Source organism: Hylaeus anthracinus, unplaced genomic scaffold (assembly GCF_026225885.1).
Source record: "Hylaeus anthracinus isolate JK02 unplaced genomic scaffold, UHH_iyHylAnth1.0_haploid 11994, whole genome shotgun sequence".
NCBI classification, from domain to species: domain Eukaryota; kingdom Metazoa; phylum Arthropoda; class Insecta; order Hymenoptera; family Colletidae; genus Hylaeus; species Hylaeus anthracinus.
In genome coordinates this window covers 11,515,721-11,534,472 of record NW_026534341.1, presented here as the reverse complement: position 1 = coordinate 11,534,472, position 18,752 = coordinate 11,515,721, and the positions used below count along the sequence as shown (strand labels likewise).

General features: G+C 36.5%; 1 protein-coding gene across 2 annotated transcripts in view; it reads right to left on the bottom strand.

Moving 5' to 3' along the window:
• The window catches only part of LOC128888555 (matrix metalloproteinase-2), a 206,621-nt gene extending 195,640 nt beyond the window's left edge, over positions 1 to 10,981 (bottom strand). The window contains exons 1-3 of one of the 2 annotated variants that reach the window (XM_054145521.1): positions 10,813 to 10,981; positions 5,943 to 6,311; positions 517 to 807 (exon numbers count right to left, since the gene is read on the bottom strand). In XM_054145521.1, coding sequence (XP_054001496.1) covers positions 517 to 609 — 93 coding nt within the window. In that variant the 5' untranslated portion in view covers positions 610 to 807; positions 5,943 to 6,311; positions 10,813 to 10,981. The remainder of the gene's footprint in view (positions 1 to 516; positions 808 to 5,942; positions 6,312 to 10,812) is intronic. The other variant, XM_054145522.1, reaches the window with a different exon arrangement.
• Positions 10,982 to 18,752: the final 7,771 nt, after the last annotated feature.

The window sequence follows — 18,752 nt, the reverse complement described above, 5'->3', positions numbered from 1 at the left end:
ACTTATGAGGTTTACGGCTAATAAAAATCAATACTTTTTTATTTAGAATTCAATACTCTACCATATTTTTGTATAATAAATATACCATTCCATTTAAAAAAGTGAAGATCACCTTCATTTCTCAGAAAAGAGTATAAGTACGGAAGATTTATCTACCTGGTTACATTGCACATAAACAACAGTATCACTTTTTCCTCTTTCCTTATTTTTGTCATATGTACCATTCACGAGAAAAACGCTAGCTAGTAATAGCCTGAACACCCTGTATACGAGTTTGAAAGAGTAATTATTGAATCCCTTTCAACCCTCTTCCTACGACCCTTATAATAAATTCATCGAGGCTTGAATAAATCAAGAAATTACCAAACAGACAAAAGTTTGAACAATCGGAAAAATCGCTTGGAAATTCATTCACGACATTCTGACCATAGGTAGTAAAAACTATCAAGCAATTATCCCCGTTAATGATCGCCGGTGCGTCAAGGCTGCGAAAACTCCCAGAATGAACTGACTCACCACTTTGTCGTCCGCGTAGATGACCGAGGACCGCGGTGCTCCCGTAGCCAACACAGAGAAGAGCACCATCAACACCATCCGAAGAAGCATCATCTTGCGATCCACGTGCGTATGTATATATCCGTCTCGACGAAACTGAAATTCACTGCTCTTCTCACATCCACGGGACGCACCACTGTTCACAGATAAAATAGTCCCCGGACCACTAGCGACCTATCCACGAGCGGAACCAGTGTCCCGTAACGCGATTCGAAAATGCACCGCAGCCGATCGGACCACCGGGGCCCAGCACTGTAACAAACCGTACACACACGCGCGTTATAGTCGTAGAATAGTCGCAGGAAACGTAAACGCGACTGGAGGAATCATGCTCATCCTTTCCCTGGTTCGCGAGACCAGTGCCACCGCAGAGTCTTCCCCCTCTCAAGCTTTTCTTTCCTGGAACAGACCTTCGAATTGCGCGCTCCGAATTCGCTGTAATCCGAAAACGGCACGGCTAGGCTCCCTCAAATTTGTTCTCGTGACATTTCTGTTATACTTTCGCGCCGCGTGACGGTTTCTGGAACGATTCCTAAGAACAGGAACCGCTGAATGAATTGTCAAATCTGGAGGAAAGCGGGCACCGAGTAAGAAGCTTTGGTAGGATTTACCCTGACCGCAAAGTGTTAACCGGCGAACTTACGCAAGATATAATTGGTTTGTGGAACATTTAGTATAGTCACGCATCGAATATGATTCGTTTAAGAAGAAATCCAGACGGGAAATCGCGGTTATTAATGAGTAGTCAGCAATCGTGATCAACGGATTGTGAAGAATCGAACCCGAGCTGCTTTGAAATGTTTCTTGTTACTAATCTATGTTTGCAAATTGCAAATGTACTTTTTTTTTTGAGTGTGTGAGATCACATACACCTTTCAAATGTACCTTTGATTGACGATCAATCTGGCAACTAAAGTAAAGTGGTCGAAAGAAATTCTTCTCTGGTATATTATAAACATGTCGTGCATGAGTATTTTGTTATTTGATCTTGGATTGTTATTTAATAACAAAAACGCATGTACTCGTTTTGTAAAAAAAATTGTTAATTGCATTAAAACTGAATCCTTATATGTTTGAAGCATTTCAGAAATTTTCAAGAAGTTTTTCTAGAATATTAGATTTTAGATTAAGGAGTTAAAGACTTCCCAGAGTCCTCAATTTCGAGCAGTATATCTGAATCATATTTGGCACTTCTGACGTCACTTGTAACCTCCCAAATCTTTACACTTTTGCGGTTCGAAGATGATTTATCCTGTTTCAGGAAAAAATCTGATTCCATGACGAAGCCTCTCACACGTCACACATGAAGTGTTAATGAACTGGAGGTTAAAGTTGACAAACGACGCATGACAACTAGTTCTGGAACTTGATGCAATCATTTCGAAACGCTCGATTAATTGCATTCTGCTTTGAAATAATGTCTAGACCCAGAAGAACTTTACTCAAAGGTAGTTAAATTTATAAGAGAAAATAAACTACATTTCCCAAGTATTTTTAATTTATTAACATGGTAACGTACAAGCTTAACTTAAACCATGAATGCATCCTAATTAATTTAATTAATTTATCAAGCGGCATTTATTCGGAATGGAAGGTAATTTCACCTTCTGTAATTCATAGCCAGTGACTCGTACAAGACAGGAATCGAAGATCGAAGTTCAAAGCCATAACAGCTACGGTCAGCCTGGGGATAACGCGCAGGGTGCAAAGCATTACAATCAGTAAACTGGAAGAACGTCACAGACCCGACCAATGAGCCGAAAGAAAGCCTTCAGGGAGAAGAGACGAGCCAACCCTGCGCATGCTAGATGCGATCAATGAAATGTAAATGAAGGCGACAAAAAAAGTAGCAGGAATCGTCAAAGAAAAACGGAAGCTTGCTCTAGGAGACGCCGGATACCGGAAGATAATCAAACTCGACCAAAGGAATGGGAATCGTTATCTCCAGGAACGTGCCAACGCGGGCTGACCTCGTTCTTTGCGCCGATAACCGGAATTCTTTCCTCTCTGCTATGGTACATCAGTGTTTCTGTAAAATCCATGACGTAGAACGTACTTTTCTGTTATAGAATTTACCCGTTTCAAAGATTTTTTCAGGGGGTCTTTAGAATTTTGTTTTTTAATAACAAAAATCGTTCTATCAGAGTGGTGGTGGACACTTAAACGATATCATTGGTCACGTTTAATTGTAATTAACTCTTTAACTGTGAAAATCGTATATATTCATTCTCGAGAATTACTTTTAACGGCGAAAGTATTAGGTTGTCCCGAAAGTTTCTTTCGCGAGTTGCACTCAATTATTTTATGTAGTCGTGTTTATATAAATAGACAATCTAATTTCATAGATATTCATGTTGTAACAGTAATGGAGCAAAATGAATCGCGCACAATTCGGTAATGTAACATAAAACATAAACTATTGCGCATGTATTACTTATTAATAAAGCGAAAGAAACTTTTCGGACAACCTAATAAGAAAGCATCGTTAACTGATAGTTATCGATTCACAATTAAATATTAATAAACAGTAAACGATTTTTAGTTTTTTGATAGATTGGTAGGCTTTGCTAGATCCTACTACGTATCTGCGCGAAATTTAAAAGAATTTCAATGGCATGTGATCGAGTTAATGGGTATCAGTGACTCGAAGATAATCAGCACGTCGTGACACAATCAAAGCATCGACACGAATTTAGCGTGCTCGCGTGGGTAGGAATAATCATTCGTGACATTGTGACCGTTTGAAAAAAACATTCTTTTAGCTGCTAGAGTAACTCGCGAATGTTATGCCAACTTTTTAAAAGACAGGCTATGTGAGTCATCGGAAGACATCCCACTCGAAATTGTGCGTCACATGGGAATATTCAAGAATATTTATTTTCAGTGAACTGAGGATTAATGTTTGAGTGTCAGGTGTAATAAACACAGCGGCAAAAATATTCTTGCAATTTTATTAATGAATCATTACGTATCTGAAATCGTATGAAAAAAAGATGAGGGTGCCCAGCCGTTTCGTTTATGAATTACAGCATTTCAAAGTACGTAATTTCGGGGAATTCGCAATGAACGCAAGCGTGAGAGGAGGTGAGTGGTAACGCTGTGCACTTATGCGTTATGCATCCCTACTTGGGTATCTCTTCACTATACATGCTCCTCTACATTCTAACTGGAGTACAGCATCGTCAAAAGTCTACTTACAGAAAATCCGGCTTAAGAGGCGCGAACGTCTTTTAGACGTCGATCTCGACACCTTCGCCAAACTTATCTGCTATTATCTTCCATCGTTTAAACAATCACAAACAACAAAATGGTACGAATAGTGAATTTTAGCGTCTCTTAGGCAGGATTCACCGTTTTTCAGTGAGAGCCACGATGCAACTATACGTGCATATGTAATGGCGGTGTTTGTCGTGCACAGATATTTTTAAACTATCAACTTTCAACATTCAAACTCCCTTTGGAGAAAAAAAAAACAGTAGAGAAGCATGTCCACGAATCTATGTTCGTTTAGACTCTAAGCCTTAGAGTACTCTTACAGAGACGAAACTTTTGCGTTCTTCAGGTCTCGATTCTGAGTGATATCATAATGAATATAGTACCAGGATTAGGAACTGCAGGGCACCATTTAAAACATTTTTGCTAGAATTTCTACGTTGACAGACAAAATTGAATAAATGAAATGACTGAGTAATTTGTTAATTGTTAAGTTTACTCTTGTACGAAGGGAATTTTTCTTAGCACGACTAGAGTAAATAGACCATGTTTAGATGTACCTTGAGCAACGACGTCATTGGAAACCATAGACTCAACATATTGACTCATTCATTCATATTTTGATTCATATACAAGGTGTCTACGTATAAGTTCAGACATACGCAGGGTGTCAATTCTACAACAAATTTCCAACAACAAATTACTCTTAGACATTTTTTTTGTATCGCCGCGTTTTCAACTTGACACTCTTTACACGCCCATAACTCTACCAAATTACAGTGCAAACTTAAAACTAAGTATACCATTCGTAAGGGCGTTAAATTTACCATCTTCCCGATGCCAAACTAAAATTTATTACGTAGATTTAACAAGTGAAAAATTAGGTCAAACTTTACATTGTGAAAATTTAAAAAAATTTGACCTTTTCTGTATCCGTTTTTCCGTTTCAAAGACATAGTTGTTTGGCGGGCACTCTTCCGGAAAAACTTACTTGAAGTCTCAGCTTTTGAATGGTATTGTCAACAAAAAAACTGTACGGTGGTATTTTATTTTTATCCATATTATTTATCGGTACGCCGTTGTTGATTTTGGTTAAATAATCGCTAAAAACGAAAATTCTATGGCTACATGTTCAAAAACAATTACTATTCACCTCGCACTCAGGCTCTACACACGGCTGGGAGAGGCTAGAGGTGTCAAAAAATCGATTTTTTTCCTAATTGGGGAGGCTCGGTAGTGTCACTAAAAAATACATCAAACCCGATGTCAAGTTAATTTTAAAATGACATGGCAATTTTTGTTGAAAAATGTCGATTTTTAACTAAAAACTCACGCTTTTCTGAATTTAAACATTTTCTCCCTAAAATACCACCGTACAATTTTTGTTGACAATACCATTCAAAAGCTGAAATTTCGAGGAAGTTTCTCCTGAAAAGTGCTCGCCAAAAACTGTCTTTGAAACCGGAAAACGAATACAGAAAAAAACAAATTTTTTGAAATTTTCACAATGTAAAGTTTAACCTAATTTTTCACTTGTTAAATCTACATAATAAATTTTAGTTTGGCATCGGGGAGATGGTAAATTTAACGCTCTTTCAATGGTATACTTAGTTTTAAGTTTGCCGTTTAAAGAGTGTCAAGACGAAAACGCAGAACAAAAATTACAAGTGAAAATTCTCGAGAATAAGGCGACACAAAGAAAATGTCTAAGATTAATTTCTTGTTGGAAATTTGTTGTAGAATTGACACCCTGCGTATGTCCAAACTTATACGTAGACACCCCGTATAAACGACAGTTATTAAACTCCTTTCTACCGAGGAATTAAATAACTCAATACTAAAAGTGAAACAGTAAACTCTTTATTACAAAAATAAGTATTATTCCACGACAAATGTTAGATTACATACCACTTTTAATATTTGCCTCGAAACAAAATTTTAGCTCCACAAAAGTGTCCACAAGTAGTAGTCCAACAGTTAACGTATCAATTTGTCCTATCCCTGATCTAAAAATTCAGGGAGCAACGGCCATCGAAACTCCCACCAAGAGTTTCGTCTCTGTAAAATCACTTCGTGACTCGATTTTCTACCTCGACTCAAGACCACGTAATTCGGAGGCCTGCCTGTACAGGAAGTCCGACGAGACGGTTCAGGCCTAGTCGGTAGCCACTTACTTTTCAAATCGGCGATCGGTAGGACAGTTGTTGAGTCATGGAAAAGCCCTTGCGCGTTTCCGGCCGGGCGCAACGTGGCTGCAGCACGGCAGGATGGTGTGACATGTTCGTCGTTGCTGTAATCCCGAGACGATTCAAGGACAATCGAAGAATCTCGGGCACGTTCGGATTTCCGGTGCGTTCGATGATCACGTTCTTCTCGTGGTAACCGTCTTCGCGCTTCTCTCTGTCCTTTCCCGCCCTTTCTTAGCCCCCTCTCCTTTAACCGACCCACGGGTTTTGCGCGCCTCTCGCCAGGTCCCTCGTCGCCAGCCTCGTTCCGATTTCGCTCAACGACGCCGATTCCGTGCAATTTTTTTCGCAATGTCTCTGAAAAAAAAAAGAAGAGACGCCGTTATGGGTAGTATTATGGCAGTGATAGATACAGGTCTGTTACATACAGGCCTTGTATTACAGGGTGCTGCGTTTAAATCGAAGTGGTTAACGCTGAACCTACCACGATTCATCGAATGACCGTTTTCGAATTTTGTAGGCACTTGTATGCAATATATACATTTTTCTTTTATATGGTTTTATTTTTCGTCGCATCTAATCCTTGGTAATTAACGACGTTTTTAATTGGATTTCTGTTTGATCAGTGGTATAATATACTATTGTAAAGTTTAGTGTCCTTGCAATATATCAATTCTATACAATTGTTTCATGCATTGTTCAATTTAGTTCCACGTGAAATACTCTCTGCATTCAATTGGAAAAAGTGTCTTTACGACCAGTCGTTGGTCCCATCACTGTAGAAATAGTTGCAAATGAACGTTGGTAGAGTTAGTGTTAAATATCTCATGAAAGGATAAAGCTTTTCAAAAATGTTTTTAAGGATTGTTTGTTTCAGATGGATAAAGTATGCGGTGTAAATAATTTTAGTGTTAGCAAAGTGGTGACCTTTGTAAGGGAGAGCATTTTATTATTCCACTATATTATAACATAATTCTTAAGAAAATTTCTTCCGAAAGCAGATGTACTCGTGGATTGTAGTTTGAGCACCACCGTTTAAGAGCAAATGCTTCGAAGAAAACAAAAACGAATACGAGCGATTGCGGTGCCGTCTCGTGAAGTACTTTAAAACGATCGGTATATCGAGAATGGAATGTTTATAATAGAATGTTATTATAAGTGAATTCTCCCGGGCGAGAAATGATTCCACGAGAAATTGTCTCGTATGAAAAGATTCTTTGTTTCGCAAGCCTGCTTTTGCTTGAAACTCGATAGGAGGCAACGATTACAACCGCAGGAAATTACGATAAAAAGTCGTAACGTACTGGGATGAATGAATCACACATGCTCTCGATTCATTGTAACTATCAACGTAGAGACAGATTTATCCTCACCTCATTGAGTGGATCGTTTTCCTCCCCGCGTTTCCAATTTATTGTATATTGTCATTTTTTAACTCAATTAAATTTGTTACGCCACAAACGATTTGTCAGAACACAAAAAATGTATTTTTAATTTTAAGGAAAACTTCAAAATTGAGGTTAATTCTCCTACCTCTACACCAGTTGTTAGTTAATTACTAAATTTGCATGTTTCATTACCGAGACGCGGTTTAATCAACTGATACCTGAGAAGAGTAATGTAAAAATGACTGTACGCGTTTTTAAACCTTGAAACAGATTGACTCATGTTTCTTCTAGTCAAACCAAACATTCTGTATCACAAATAAGGATGGAATAATTTAATCTACAATGCAAGCATTTAATAAAAAATAATAAATCTAGACTTTTAATTCAAATTAATATGTAGTGCATCAGAAACAAAAAGGATAGGAGAGCAGACGAAGTGGAAACCATGGTAACAAGACGGGGAATGTAATTACTATTAAACAAAAGATAGAATAAGTTTAAGCAATAACTATAGAATTGAATAAAGAAGAAAAGAAAGTAACGAACAAATAATATGCTACGAAGAAGAAAGATAACCAAAAGATCTACAAAGTTTTAATCTGAATTTTAATCATTGTAGATTCGAAGATGTCTCCAATTATTTCTATTAATATACGATTCCAATTCTGTTTTTATTAATATATACCAGTGCGTGACGCTTAGCAGCGACGGTCACGGAATTTGTTGGAGGCTCGCCCACGAACACGATCAATTTTTTTCTTTGCCTCTACAAGGCTAAAATTAAACTCCGGCAAAATATACTTTTTTATTTTGTGTCATAGAAAATAATATTTCGAGAATTCGCAGGGGTGGCGCGAAGCGTGTATTATTAGTCAGTCGTCTCCGTTTGAAAATATCTTCCACATTAATTGCAAAGTATGTTCACGGTCAGTTTAGCGTGAAAAGGGAGGGTCGTGATTACTATGGCGACCGAATCGTATCTGAATGGAACGTAGAACGCTTGATAGGATTCGCCGTATTTGCGAACGCAAACGATTCGTAATAACCTAGTACATAATTACGTCCAACTTTGTACGCCAGACGACCCGTCGCATCGTGCAAACGGAAATGGCTGCCGGGCAAAACGCGAACGTGTTAAAGAACAACAAGGTTTCGTTCCAGGGTGCTAGTTGCGAACAGACACGGGTAAAAGATTATTTCGATACAATTGAAATAGTCCAAATAACTTTAATACTCCTGCAGTAACTTGAGTACTATCGCGATAAATATGAAACGATTCATTTGTCACGATTAGTCTGCACAGAATAGATCACATAGAATGATATTTAAAAATAGTATTCTATTTTAAGTTGGCTGAACATAGTGGCTACTTTTAAATATTTAATTTATGCTAATTTATTTACAGTTTACTTGTACTGTTGCAAAAGTGAGTGTGATATTTATACAATATTTAATGAATTGGTGCGTTAATCCTTTCACGTGGCTCCAAAATACAATGACTATGGTCTTCTACATGGTCGTCAGTCTTTTTGTCACAAATATAATGAAACGGCAAAAGAAACTTGTTCAAAAACCCCCTTCACTCTTGATCAAGTTTAAAGAGTAATCTTTTAAAGAAACAATTTATTTTTTACTGTACCGTGTATTTTAGATATAATGAATAAATAATAAAATTGTATCTGGATTTGTTTATTATAAATTTTAAATCATCAGTTCATCATTTAAAATTTCGTCAATGATATTATTAAAGATCATTGTACGTGCAAATATTAAGGGGGCATCCTGAATTAGGATGTCTAAAAGAAAGCGGATTTTCGTGAATTTTTTTAGGATGGAAAAAAATAATTAATTCTATCGAACTTTTTATCCTATTTTCATACATATTTGAGTAGTTTGTACAAATTTTTTCAACAAGAAATATTCAAATTAAGTCAACTGTGGCGCACATTTGTAGAGTACCTCACAATTAAAACCTCCTATCGACAGGAAAGATGCAGATCGTAATTTTGGTTCGACACAAAAGAACCAAAAGAAATTTTCATTTTCGTACATTTTTCTTCTATGTGAACAAATATGTATGAAAATAGGATACAAAGTTTGATAGAATTATTTTCTTTCCATCCTAAAAAAATTCACGAAAAACCGTTTTTCTTCAGACCTCCTAATTCAGAATACCCCCTTAAGGAAGGCAATTTTTCTGTCTTATTCGCTTACATTAATTGCTTTTTAAGTCATAGATGGAGTAGTTGTTTAATTTCTTAGTGGACGAGTGAGGGATCGTGCTCTCCGTCACAAAGAAATAAAAGCACGTGCACGACAAAGTGTACAAAGCTTCGAATGACCATCGAATAACTCGACGAACTAGCACGCGCATGTGTCCCACACGTTTCAATCCCATTAAAGGGGAAACCTCTCGTAATTCAAACGAGGTAATTCATTCTTGGAAACAATTACGCGGGTTGCTCCAAAACAGAGTGGAGTCAAACATTTACCTAGATAACAAATTCGTTTAACGACTAAAAGAATAAGACAATATAGCTATTTATTAAAAAATTTAACTTGTCGTAAAAATCTATTTGTCTAGTCTATGCAATCACTATTGTTCCGAAAACATATAGTAATCTAATTAATCATAGTTTAGTTAATAAACTAGATAATTAATTTATATAATTAATTACTGGTATTGTATTTTGAAAGAAATAATTATTTCGACAGTACTAGCTGGACGTATGTACGGCCACGCGGTATTTTTAATTGATTTCAGGAACACAAAACAATTCTAACTTGATCATATGATCATTGTTTACGAAATAAATAGTACATATAATTTACACGTTTACGAAGAGGACTTTCTAGTCGGAGTCGCAAAGTTTCCTTTGACAATGCTTGTACAGGATAAGCAATATATTAAAATGGAGTCTAAGATAAACACAACTTAAAATTGTAGAAAAATAGAAATTGAAATGTCCGATCCAAGAAAGACGCCTCGAATAAGTTGGTTACCTTCGTTCAGTGATGGACAAAGCCTACGCACCGAATAAATCTGAATTTCGCAAACATGTTTATCTCGTTTCCTCCACACTGAACATTTTCTAAAGAAGCAATAAAATCTTCAAATTTATTCGAAGCCTTTTGCCAATCGCTGCATTCTTTACGCGTCAGTTCGAATAAAAATGTGCCCATCTCCGCTCCGAAACCTCTTCTAGAGTTTCCAGTGGGTACACGTGAACGCACACTGTAGCTTCTCACAATCCCGCGGTATCGAACGAAGGAGCACACAGCCGTGTCCGATAATCCATCGTCGGAAAATCCTGGCCACGAAGAGTTCCAACGACACAAACTCAACATCACTGACCGGTCCACGAAAACGCGGGTAGTTCACATTCCAACGAAATGAGTAGATTTTCAAGTGCGCCACGATCATCGAGACGCGACTTGTAACGTTTTATGCGAAACAATTTGCTCCTTACCAGACAAACGCGATCCTTTCCGTGCTCCAATCGAATTTCACGTACGGCCTCGAGGATTGATATTAATCACTGGCGATGGACGATTGACAGTCGCGAATGAAACGAGAAAGAACGTCTTGCAGACCGTGCGAGAGATGACTCGTAAAACCCACACGCGTACGTTGCGCCGCGCCGCGCGACTGAGGCCACTTTCCTTCGAGGACCCACCATATTCCCCTCCCACCCTTCGCCTTTATGTTGACTCTTGCTTTCTCTCTCTATCTCTTTGTCCGAAGGGGAGGCTGTACCGCTCTACTACTGTTAGGTTGGCCAAAATGTTTCTTAAGTTTATTCAATTTATTTCGTCTGACTATTGTTGGAGCCCTTGATCTTTATGTCGAGGAATTTTTGGAGCTGAAGATGTCACGAAAATGACCCCAAAAATTAAGAAAAAAGTATAGGTAGGATTATGAGTACCTGCTTAACCCTTCGAATGCCACAGGAAATATTTACACATATCCGAAAAATGCCAGACAATTTTAAGCAGAGATGCATGATTGTAAACAAAAATGTATGTGTACTCTTAAATATCAAAATAAACTAAATTTACCTACCATCCAATATTTGAACACGAACGTTTTGATATTGTCGTTATTTTCGTAAAGCGAAATTGACTTTTTAATGAGTTCTTGGCCCTTTTCGCAAGTGTAGGGACGAGCGATATATCGCTCCTTGGCACTCAAAGGGTTAAGGGGTTAGTCGCAGTCAAGTAAATGAAAACGAAAACTTTTTTGTGTGTTTTTTTTTAAGGTATTAAATAATAATTTTTATTAATGAAATTTAAATATATCACAAAATATGTCTTAAAGAACTGTAAAAGAATTTTTGTTTTAAAAAGAAGTTAATCCATTTCGTCATAACAGGCGATGGCGTGGGTGGGGGCATTTTGTTTACGGTGAACAAGATTTCTTCAAACTGGTGCATCTGAAAACAAAACTAAAGGTAGATTTAGAAAATATATTAGACTAACGAGTCCCTGATCGAAGGATTTCTTATTTTCTTATATACTTTTCTTTTTATTCTCTATTTAATCACTTAATTTTATAATGAAATTTAAACTTCAACTTCAAATGTACGTCATTTTGTTTTAAATTAATATTTTCCAAAATCCTTCGATCAGGGACCCGTTAGCCTAATATATTCTTCAAATCTACCTTTATTTTTGTTTTCAGGTCAACCAGTTTGGAAAAATCTTGTTCACCGCAAACAAAATGGCCACCCACGCCATCGCCAGGTATGACGAAATGAATGAACCCTTTTTTAAAACAAATATTTGTTTATAGTTCTTTATGATACATTTTATTATATATTTAAATTTCATTATAAAAAATTATTATTTAATACCTTTAAAAAAACACACAAGACAGTGTCCGTTTTCATTTTCCTGACTGCGACTAATCCCTTAAGGGAATTAACTGTTTTTAATACAATAATTATTACATTGGTGCAATTGCATACCAACTCCATTTATATGCACAAACAGTGACTTCAGCGTCTGTGGACTCACCCCTTTGGTGACTAATTAATTCCTTTTTATTAATTGAGCATTCAAGTCCAGCTGTCAATTTTAAGACAGTTTTGTTGTTATACCTGTGAGAAATTTAATTATTGACTTAACATAAAATAATACAGAAACTATTGGCCTCAGAATTCAAATGTTATTTAAATTTTCACTTCATGGTACAAATTATAATGAATGTACAGGATCGAAACACGTTATAAAGAGCTTGTATGAGAGGAATTTTATTCAGTCATAATTCTAGCGCAGATCTTGCCTTAGACACGGTTGTTGGATGGAAACAGTCTCGTATATGTGGAGCCTTTAGATCAAAGTCAGCAACGAGAAAGATCTTGATAACGCCTTCTGGTTAGAAGGGGAAATGTGGAAGTTTAATCGACATCAAGATCTTTCTCGTAGCTGAGTTTGATCTAAAGGCTCCACATATAGGAGACTGTTTCCAACTAACAACTGCGTCTAGTCCAGGATCTGCAGGAATAGCCTTATTGATGAATCCGCTGGCAGATCTAGATAGAAACGTTATTAATTGATTTTCTCGTAACTTGATAGAATACAGCTCTGGTATACAATTGTTTCATGAAATTTACGAAAAAGTACAGTCTGCTTTTTGCTCTGCTAATCGTGAATATTTATCACTGTTGCTGTTCTTTGCAATTTTATATTATCCTTCCCCCCCCCCCCCCGGATCTTTCTTATATCAGTCACTGGCATAATATAACGATTAATCAACGGCTGTGGGTGTTAACCTCTTTTTGTATCCCCACCTTTGCCCTATAGAATAAATATCAAGTTCATAAAAGTGAAGTTTAATACTTCACGAAATAATCAAGGACAGCCCTGTAATACTTTTCACTAAATTCACGTTAAAACTAAATGAAACCGAATAAGTCTCAACATTGCTTCGATAAATAAAAATAACATCTCTGCTGTCTCGAGAGCATGAACAAATACTTCTGAGCTCCAACGTACACGTTCAGCATCGAGCACTTGTTTTGAGAATAACTTCGACCGGCTGAAACGAAACGGGGTTACGTTTGATCGCAAACGGGTTAACGAAAGCACAATCGTCTCGCCGCTCCAGTAGGAGAACGGTAAGGCAAACAATAAATGAATGTTTCATGAACGACCGAGTAAAAGACAGTGATTGTTGGATCAATATCAGTGGAGAGAAACGTGGGCCAATGACCAGCCGTTTCCCGCGAGATAAAAGTACGTTAGGCCAAGAGATACGCGATGAATTCATCCTGCTAAAGACGAGTGGGTGTTCTGCCGGAAATACAACGCCTGGACCGTGACTATATGTATAGCTCTGGCGCTAGCGCGCCGCTGCTCGGACAAGAAGATGGCGAAACTGGGCTTCGTTGCACGAATACTTTGCAAAAAATTGCAATTCTAGAACGATGGACCTTCCAAATGATTCTGTAAAGGTGGTGAAGATGTTTCTCCAAACGCTGCTGTATGCAACATCTACATGCGTGACACTTGCCAGTGGACTTCCACTTATACATCGACTGGCAAAGGTGTTTAACTTAACCCTTTGCACCCGGATGTCTCTTCTGAGGAGACATCGTAAATCCAGGCAACCTTTATATTAGTGATTACACAGAATAAACTTATCGAAGCATAAAATTGATAAAAGTGTAAGGTTTTTTATAAATATAACACACTTCAATTGTTTTCCTCTTAGACACAAACTCAATATATCATTATTAATCTCTAAGTACTAGATAATCGCAATAAACTTTACTCGACACGCATGCCGATTCGCAATCGCATACCGTTCTTCTTCCGAACTCTCTCGAAATCTTTCTCTTTCTCCTCTCCCGCTGCTCCTATTTATGAGAGAGCGCGAGGCTCTCCCACCACGCATATTACCCAAACTTATTACCTTTGTATCTATTCCCTATACAATCACTTAAAAAAGTGTATGTTTTCTCGAAGGTTTCTATTCAAATATCACGAAAAATCAAATAAAAATATGGTACATGTATTAAGATATACATAACAAATATGAGCTTGTGTTACATGGAAAAAGTAACGCGATTCTTTTTGAAGCAGAGGGTAATGTGTGAATAGTATACATCTTAAAAATGCGACAAAGAGCATTTTCATAAGAAAGTAAGATATGGGAACATACTTTGTATGACATGGTGCAATTTGTGAAGATAAACAAGGATCTAAGATCGCAACTTGAAAGACAGAAATGCATATCTACAGTGGGTGTAGAATGTATTTGTACACCGATCAATTTCCCAAGAAACTTTTGTGTGAAATTGTAGTTTATTAACTTCTATTTTTATAATCAATGATATTGTACATATTCTCGGAAGTCTTTAAGATACAGTCCAAATAACATTTACTAGTTAATATAATTTGTGAAATTAACAAAACAATGCGAAAAATGGGTAAAAGTATAGAAGCAATAAGTATTTGTACGATTCTTATGACGAACCATTTACAGTAGAGTTTGTAACGTAAATACGTTAGTTTATTGCTTCGTACGAATTAGAAAACATCAAATTTCCAGTAAAGTACTTTTAAAAATGGCTCTAATAGAGAAATGGAAAGGGATCCCACTTCTTATTAACTTCTAACTAATAATTTAGTTAATTTAATGCTTAGAAAAGTTACAATAATTATAAAATCAAAAGGAAATCCCACAAAGAAAGTATTATATACTTATAAAGTAATGTAAATTTCTCCTTTTTTTAAACAAGTTTTAAAAATTAAACAGTTGTGCGAATACTTATTGCTTCAATACTTCCATCGATTGTTTTTTTTTTTGTCAATTTCGTAACTTACAGAAATAGCTATTTATTGTACTCTATCTGTTCTAGAGATTTCCTAGAATACGTAGAATGTCATTGTTTATCAAAAATAATTTAATAAATTACAATTTTACATAGTTTTTTGGAAATTGATCGGTGTAAGAATACTTTCTACACCCACTGTATGACTGTTTCACACATTATCACATGTTAGAGTAGTATAAAATGTTGATTTTTGACATATATGTATATATGTATATATGTTCCTCGATGTCTGAAAATTCATATAAGCTCAAGTGTCATTACAGTAAATTACATGCTTTATAAGTTACATTACGTAATACGACGTGATTCCTATTTGCACATTCTGTAACGAAATGGTTCCAAGTGCAAACGGTTAAAAGGGGACATTACACCTATAGAGTCATGGATTTGTACGATGATTTAGATTCCATGTAAAAAAAAAATGGGTAGAGCGAGTATATGCTTCTATGTTGTTTGCATATGACTTCCTTGATAAGGAAATATCAAAGAATAAACATCCTTATAATGCTGGAGACTATATTTGAACGAGGAATCCAACTACAGCTCGACGAATTGAAAACTAGGACAGGGCCAGACTTTCCAAAATTGGTTCTACTGTCACTGGAAAATGTTCGAGGTTTCGATAGGGGATGAAGCATGTTCAGAGTGGGTTCTTTGAATTTCTAAAGTTCTGACCCTAATGTTGCTGTTTTAAGCTTCATCAGTAAGAAAGACTAGCAACTCATCAACGTGTGACCGGCTCTCGAAAGCCTTCGTCGATCCTCGAGGATCTATGATGAACCTCGGCAAAATATCGTCTGGTGTCAAGTGGTGCAAAAACTTACCATCATATCGAATACAAGCGGCGTTCTCGTCTCAGATACGCGGTCGTTTGAACCACGGATAATCGCAAAAGCGATATTCGTGCGAAATTACTCTTTTCCTGAACGAAATTGAAATATTCGGAATGGAGAGAGATCTGCAATATTTATCGATTATATAAGTTTATAATATACGCAGAGAAAAGTTGTTGAAATCTGAGACCACAGACTAAAAATTGAAAAATTATATACATCTATGTTAAAGTCGAACGTTTCATTTTATATTTATCGATTCCTACATAATTTCTTTTAAACGAGAGACGGTTGCGAGTACGTGTTTACGTCGACGAGTTCAAACTTGTCTTATTATCGTTCGAGTTCAATTACACTTCCCTCGCAAAACAATTCCACAAATGGGGTTCACGACCACGATTAACCTGAAACGAAATTCTCACGATATAAAAACATTAGTAATGTGCGTCACGCTTGCATATAAAAAAAAATGATTATGAGCGATTTAAACAAAGAGACGGATAAAAACATTGATACAGAAGTATCAAAGTGATTCACAGGCAGACGCGGCACACCGGAAGTCACTGATTGTTTCGAAGGATGGTGACCTCTGTGTTCCTGTCTGTCGAGGGTCACTCACTCGCCTTTTTGCCAATCAAGCAGATCCCTTCGTCGTCGCAATTAAACAGAACTTTTAACTAAGCCTGGACTCGCTGAATCTGAAAATTCTACCGTCGCCTGTAACTGTCCTTGACACGATGATGCCACGATTCAGCTACTGACAGACTAGTGTACTCGTCTCCTTTTCATCACTATTACGATTTTATTGTGAATGTGAATAATTGTGGATATGATAAATAAAATATTATGTGGGTTGGACAAAGATAGTAGGAGTTATGGGGAAATCACAAATATAGAGATCTTGAATGTGAATAAGTATCTATAGTATTGGTAGGTAGAATTTGATAATATTAATATCTAAAATGGAAATCCTTGTGCTACAAACTTGGACATTTGTTCACGTGAACATAAGTATAGGTTTAAGAGTAATTTTATATCAATTTATAATATTTACAGATATCGTTTCTGTAAATTAAGTAGCCTAGAATATCATGATGCATGACGTTATTAGTGACACTGATTTTGCAATCGAAATGGAGCACATTAAATATAACGAAAAGAGAATAATGTAATATGGAAACCTGGTTTTTGTCGAATAATTACGATATCTTTTTAAATGGCAAAATATCTGTTACTTTTTCGTATGCATTTACCGAATTTTTGTACTTTTCAAACTTGGAACTTTTCTGTAATATATTTGCAAATTTAAAAAATCCCGTCTTTGCTGATGGTAATTGTGACTCAAACTACAGTTTACATCGTTATCGATTGCAGTTCTCTTTACAAGTTGTGTTCGCTGAAAAATTGAACATTTATGAGAAGATTGACACACGTGAACGTAGAGTGCGCGTCAAAACCTTTGAGTTTCGAAGAAGTCGGTACTTCAGTTTTTGTGAAGTAAGAAATTAGGTGTATTTTTTACCTCGTCTGCCGTATTGCGAAGGTTAATGTCATCGATCGTTGGTAAAACAGGAGCACACTGTTATAGATCTATTGTAGATCTATTTCAACGAATGAGCCCCATTCAATGGGAGGGATTTATTTTAAAAAATTACAAATTCCTTGGCCATTGATAAGTACAGTGCACGTAAGAAGTATTATTCTCAGACAACATTTAAAATAGATACATTTATTAATAAATTCTCATGACAAATACGTGATGCAAGAAATGTCTAGATTAAATTTGATGTAAAATATATTATAAATACTTCGTATTTTACAAAAATATTAATTGATAAAATAACGTAATTTTTTGTTCGGAATTTTTAGAAGGACACCTCTTCGTGTCAAGAATAAAAGTACGTGCTGTTTCCATCAAAAACAGCATTCTAATTACATAAATACATCCACCGTGAAACGCTATCAAGCGTCCCTCCTTATCAGAGACTCGTTAATCTGACCGCGTGCAATCACTGGGAAGACCTCGCAACTGGTTTTCAGTATTCCCTTACATCTTCCTTCGTTCTTTTCTTTTTCTCTTATACGATTCCTGTATAAACGATTCCTTCCACGATCGTCCGCATCCTAATCCGATAAGCTAACCGAATTGCCATGATATCTCGCGGCAACATCTCTGAAATGTGTGCCGTACAGGGACATAAAATTGAACGAACCTCTTAATGCTCAGCGGCAAGATTCTTCTTCTTGTCGCAAATCAGACTTACTGTCATTAACTGTCATTAACTTCGTCTCTGGAAATAAAGAAGCATATTCCTAATTAACAGAATTAAATGGAGGACTATAGTATTTGCAATGTACATTCAAACAGATTGCGCTTTACACTTTCCACTTTTCCACTTTCCATTTTTCACTCTTCCACTTTTCCACTTTCCACTTTTCCACTTTCCACTTTACGCTTTTACACTGTACACTTTTGCACCTTACACTTTACACTTTCGCACCTTACACTTTACACTTTTGCACTTTCCACTTTTCCACTTTCCCACTTTCCATTTTTCTACTTTTCCACTTTTCCACTTTTCCACTTTACGCTTTTACAATGTACACTTTTGTACTTTCCACTCTTCCACTTTTCCACTTTTCCACTTTCCATTTTTCCATTTTTCCATTTTTCCACTTTTCCACTTTTCCTCTTTTCCACTTTTCCTCTTTTCCACTTTTCCTCTTTTCCACTTT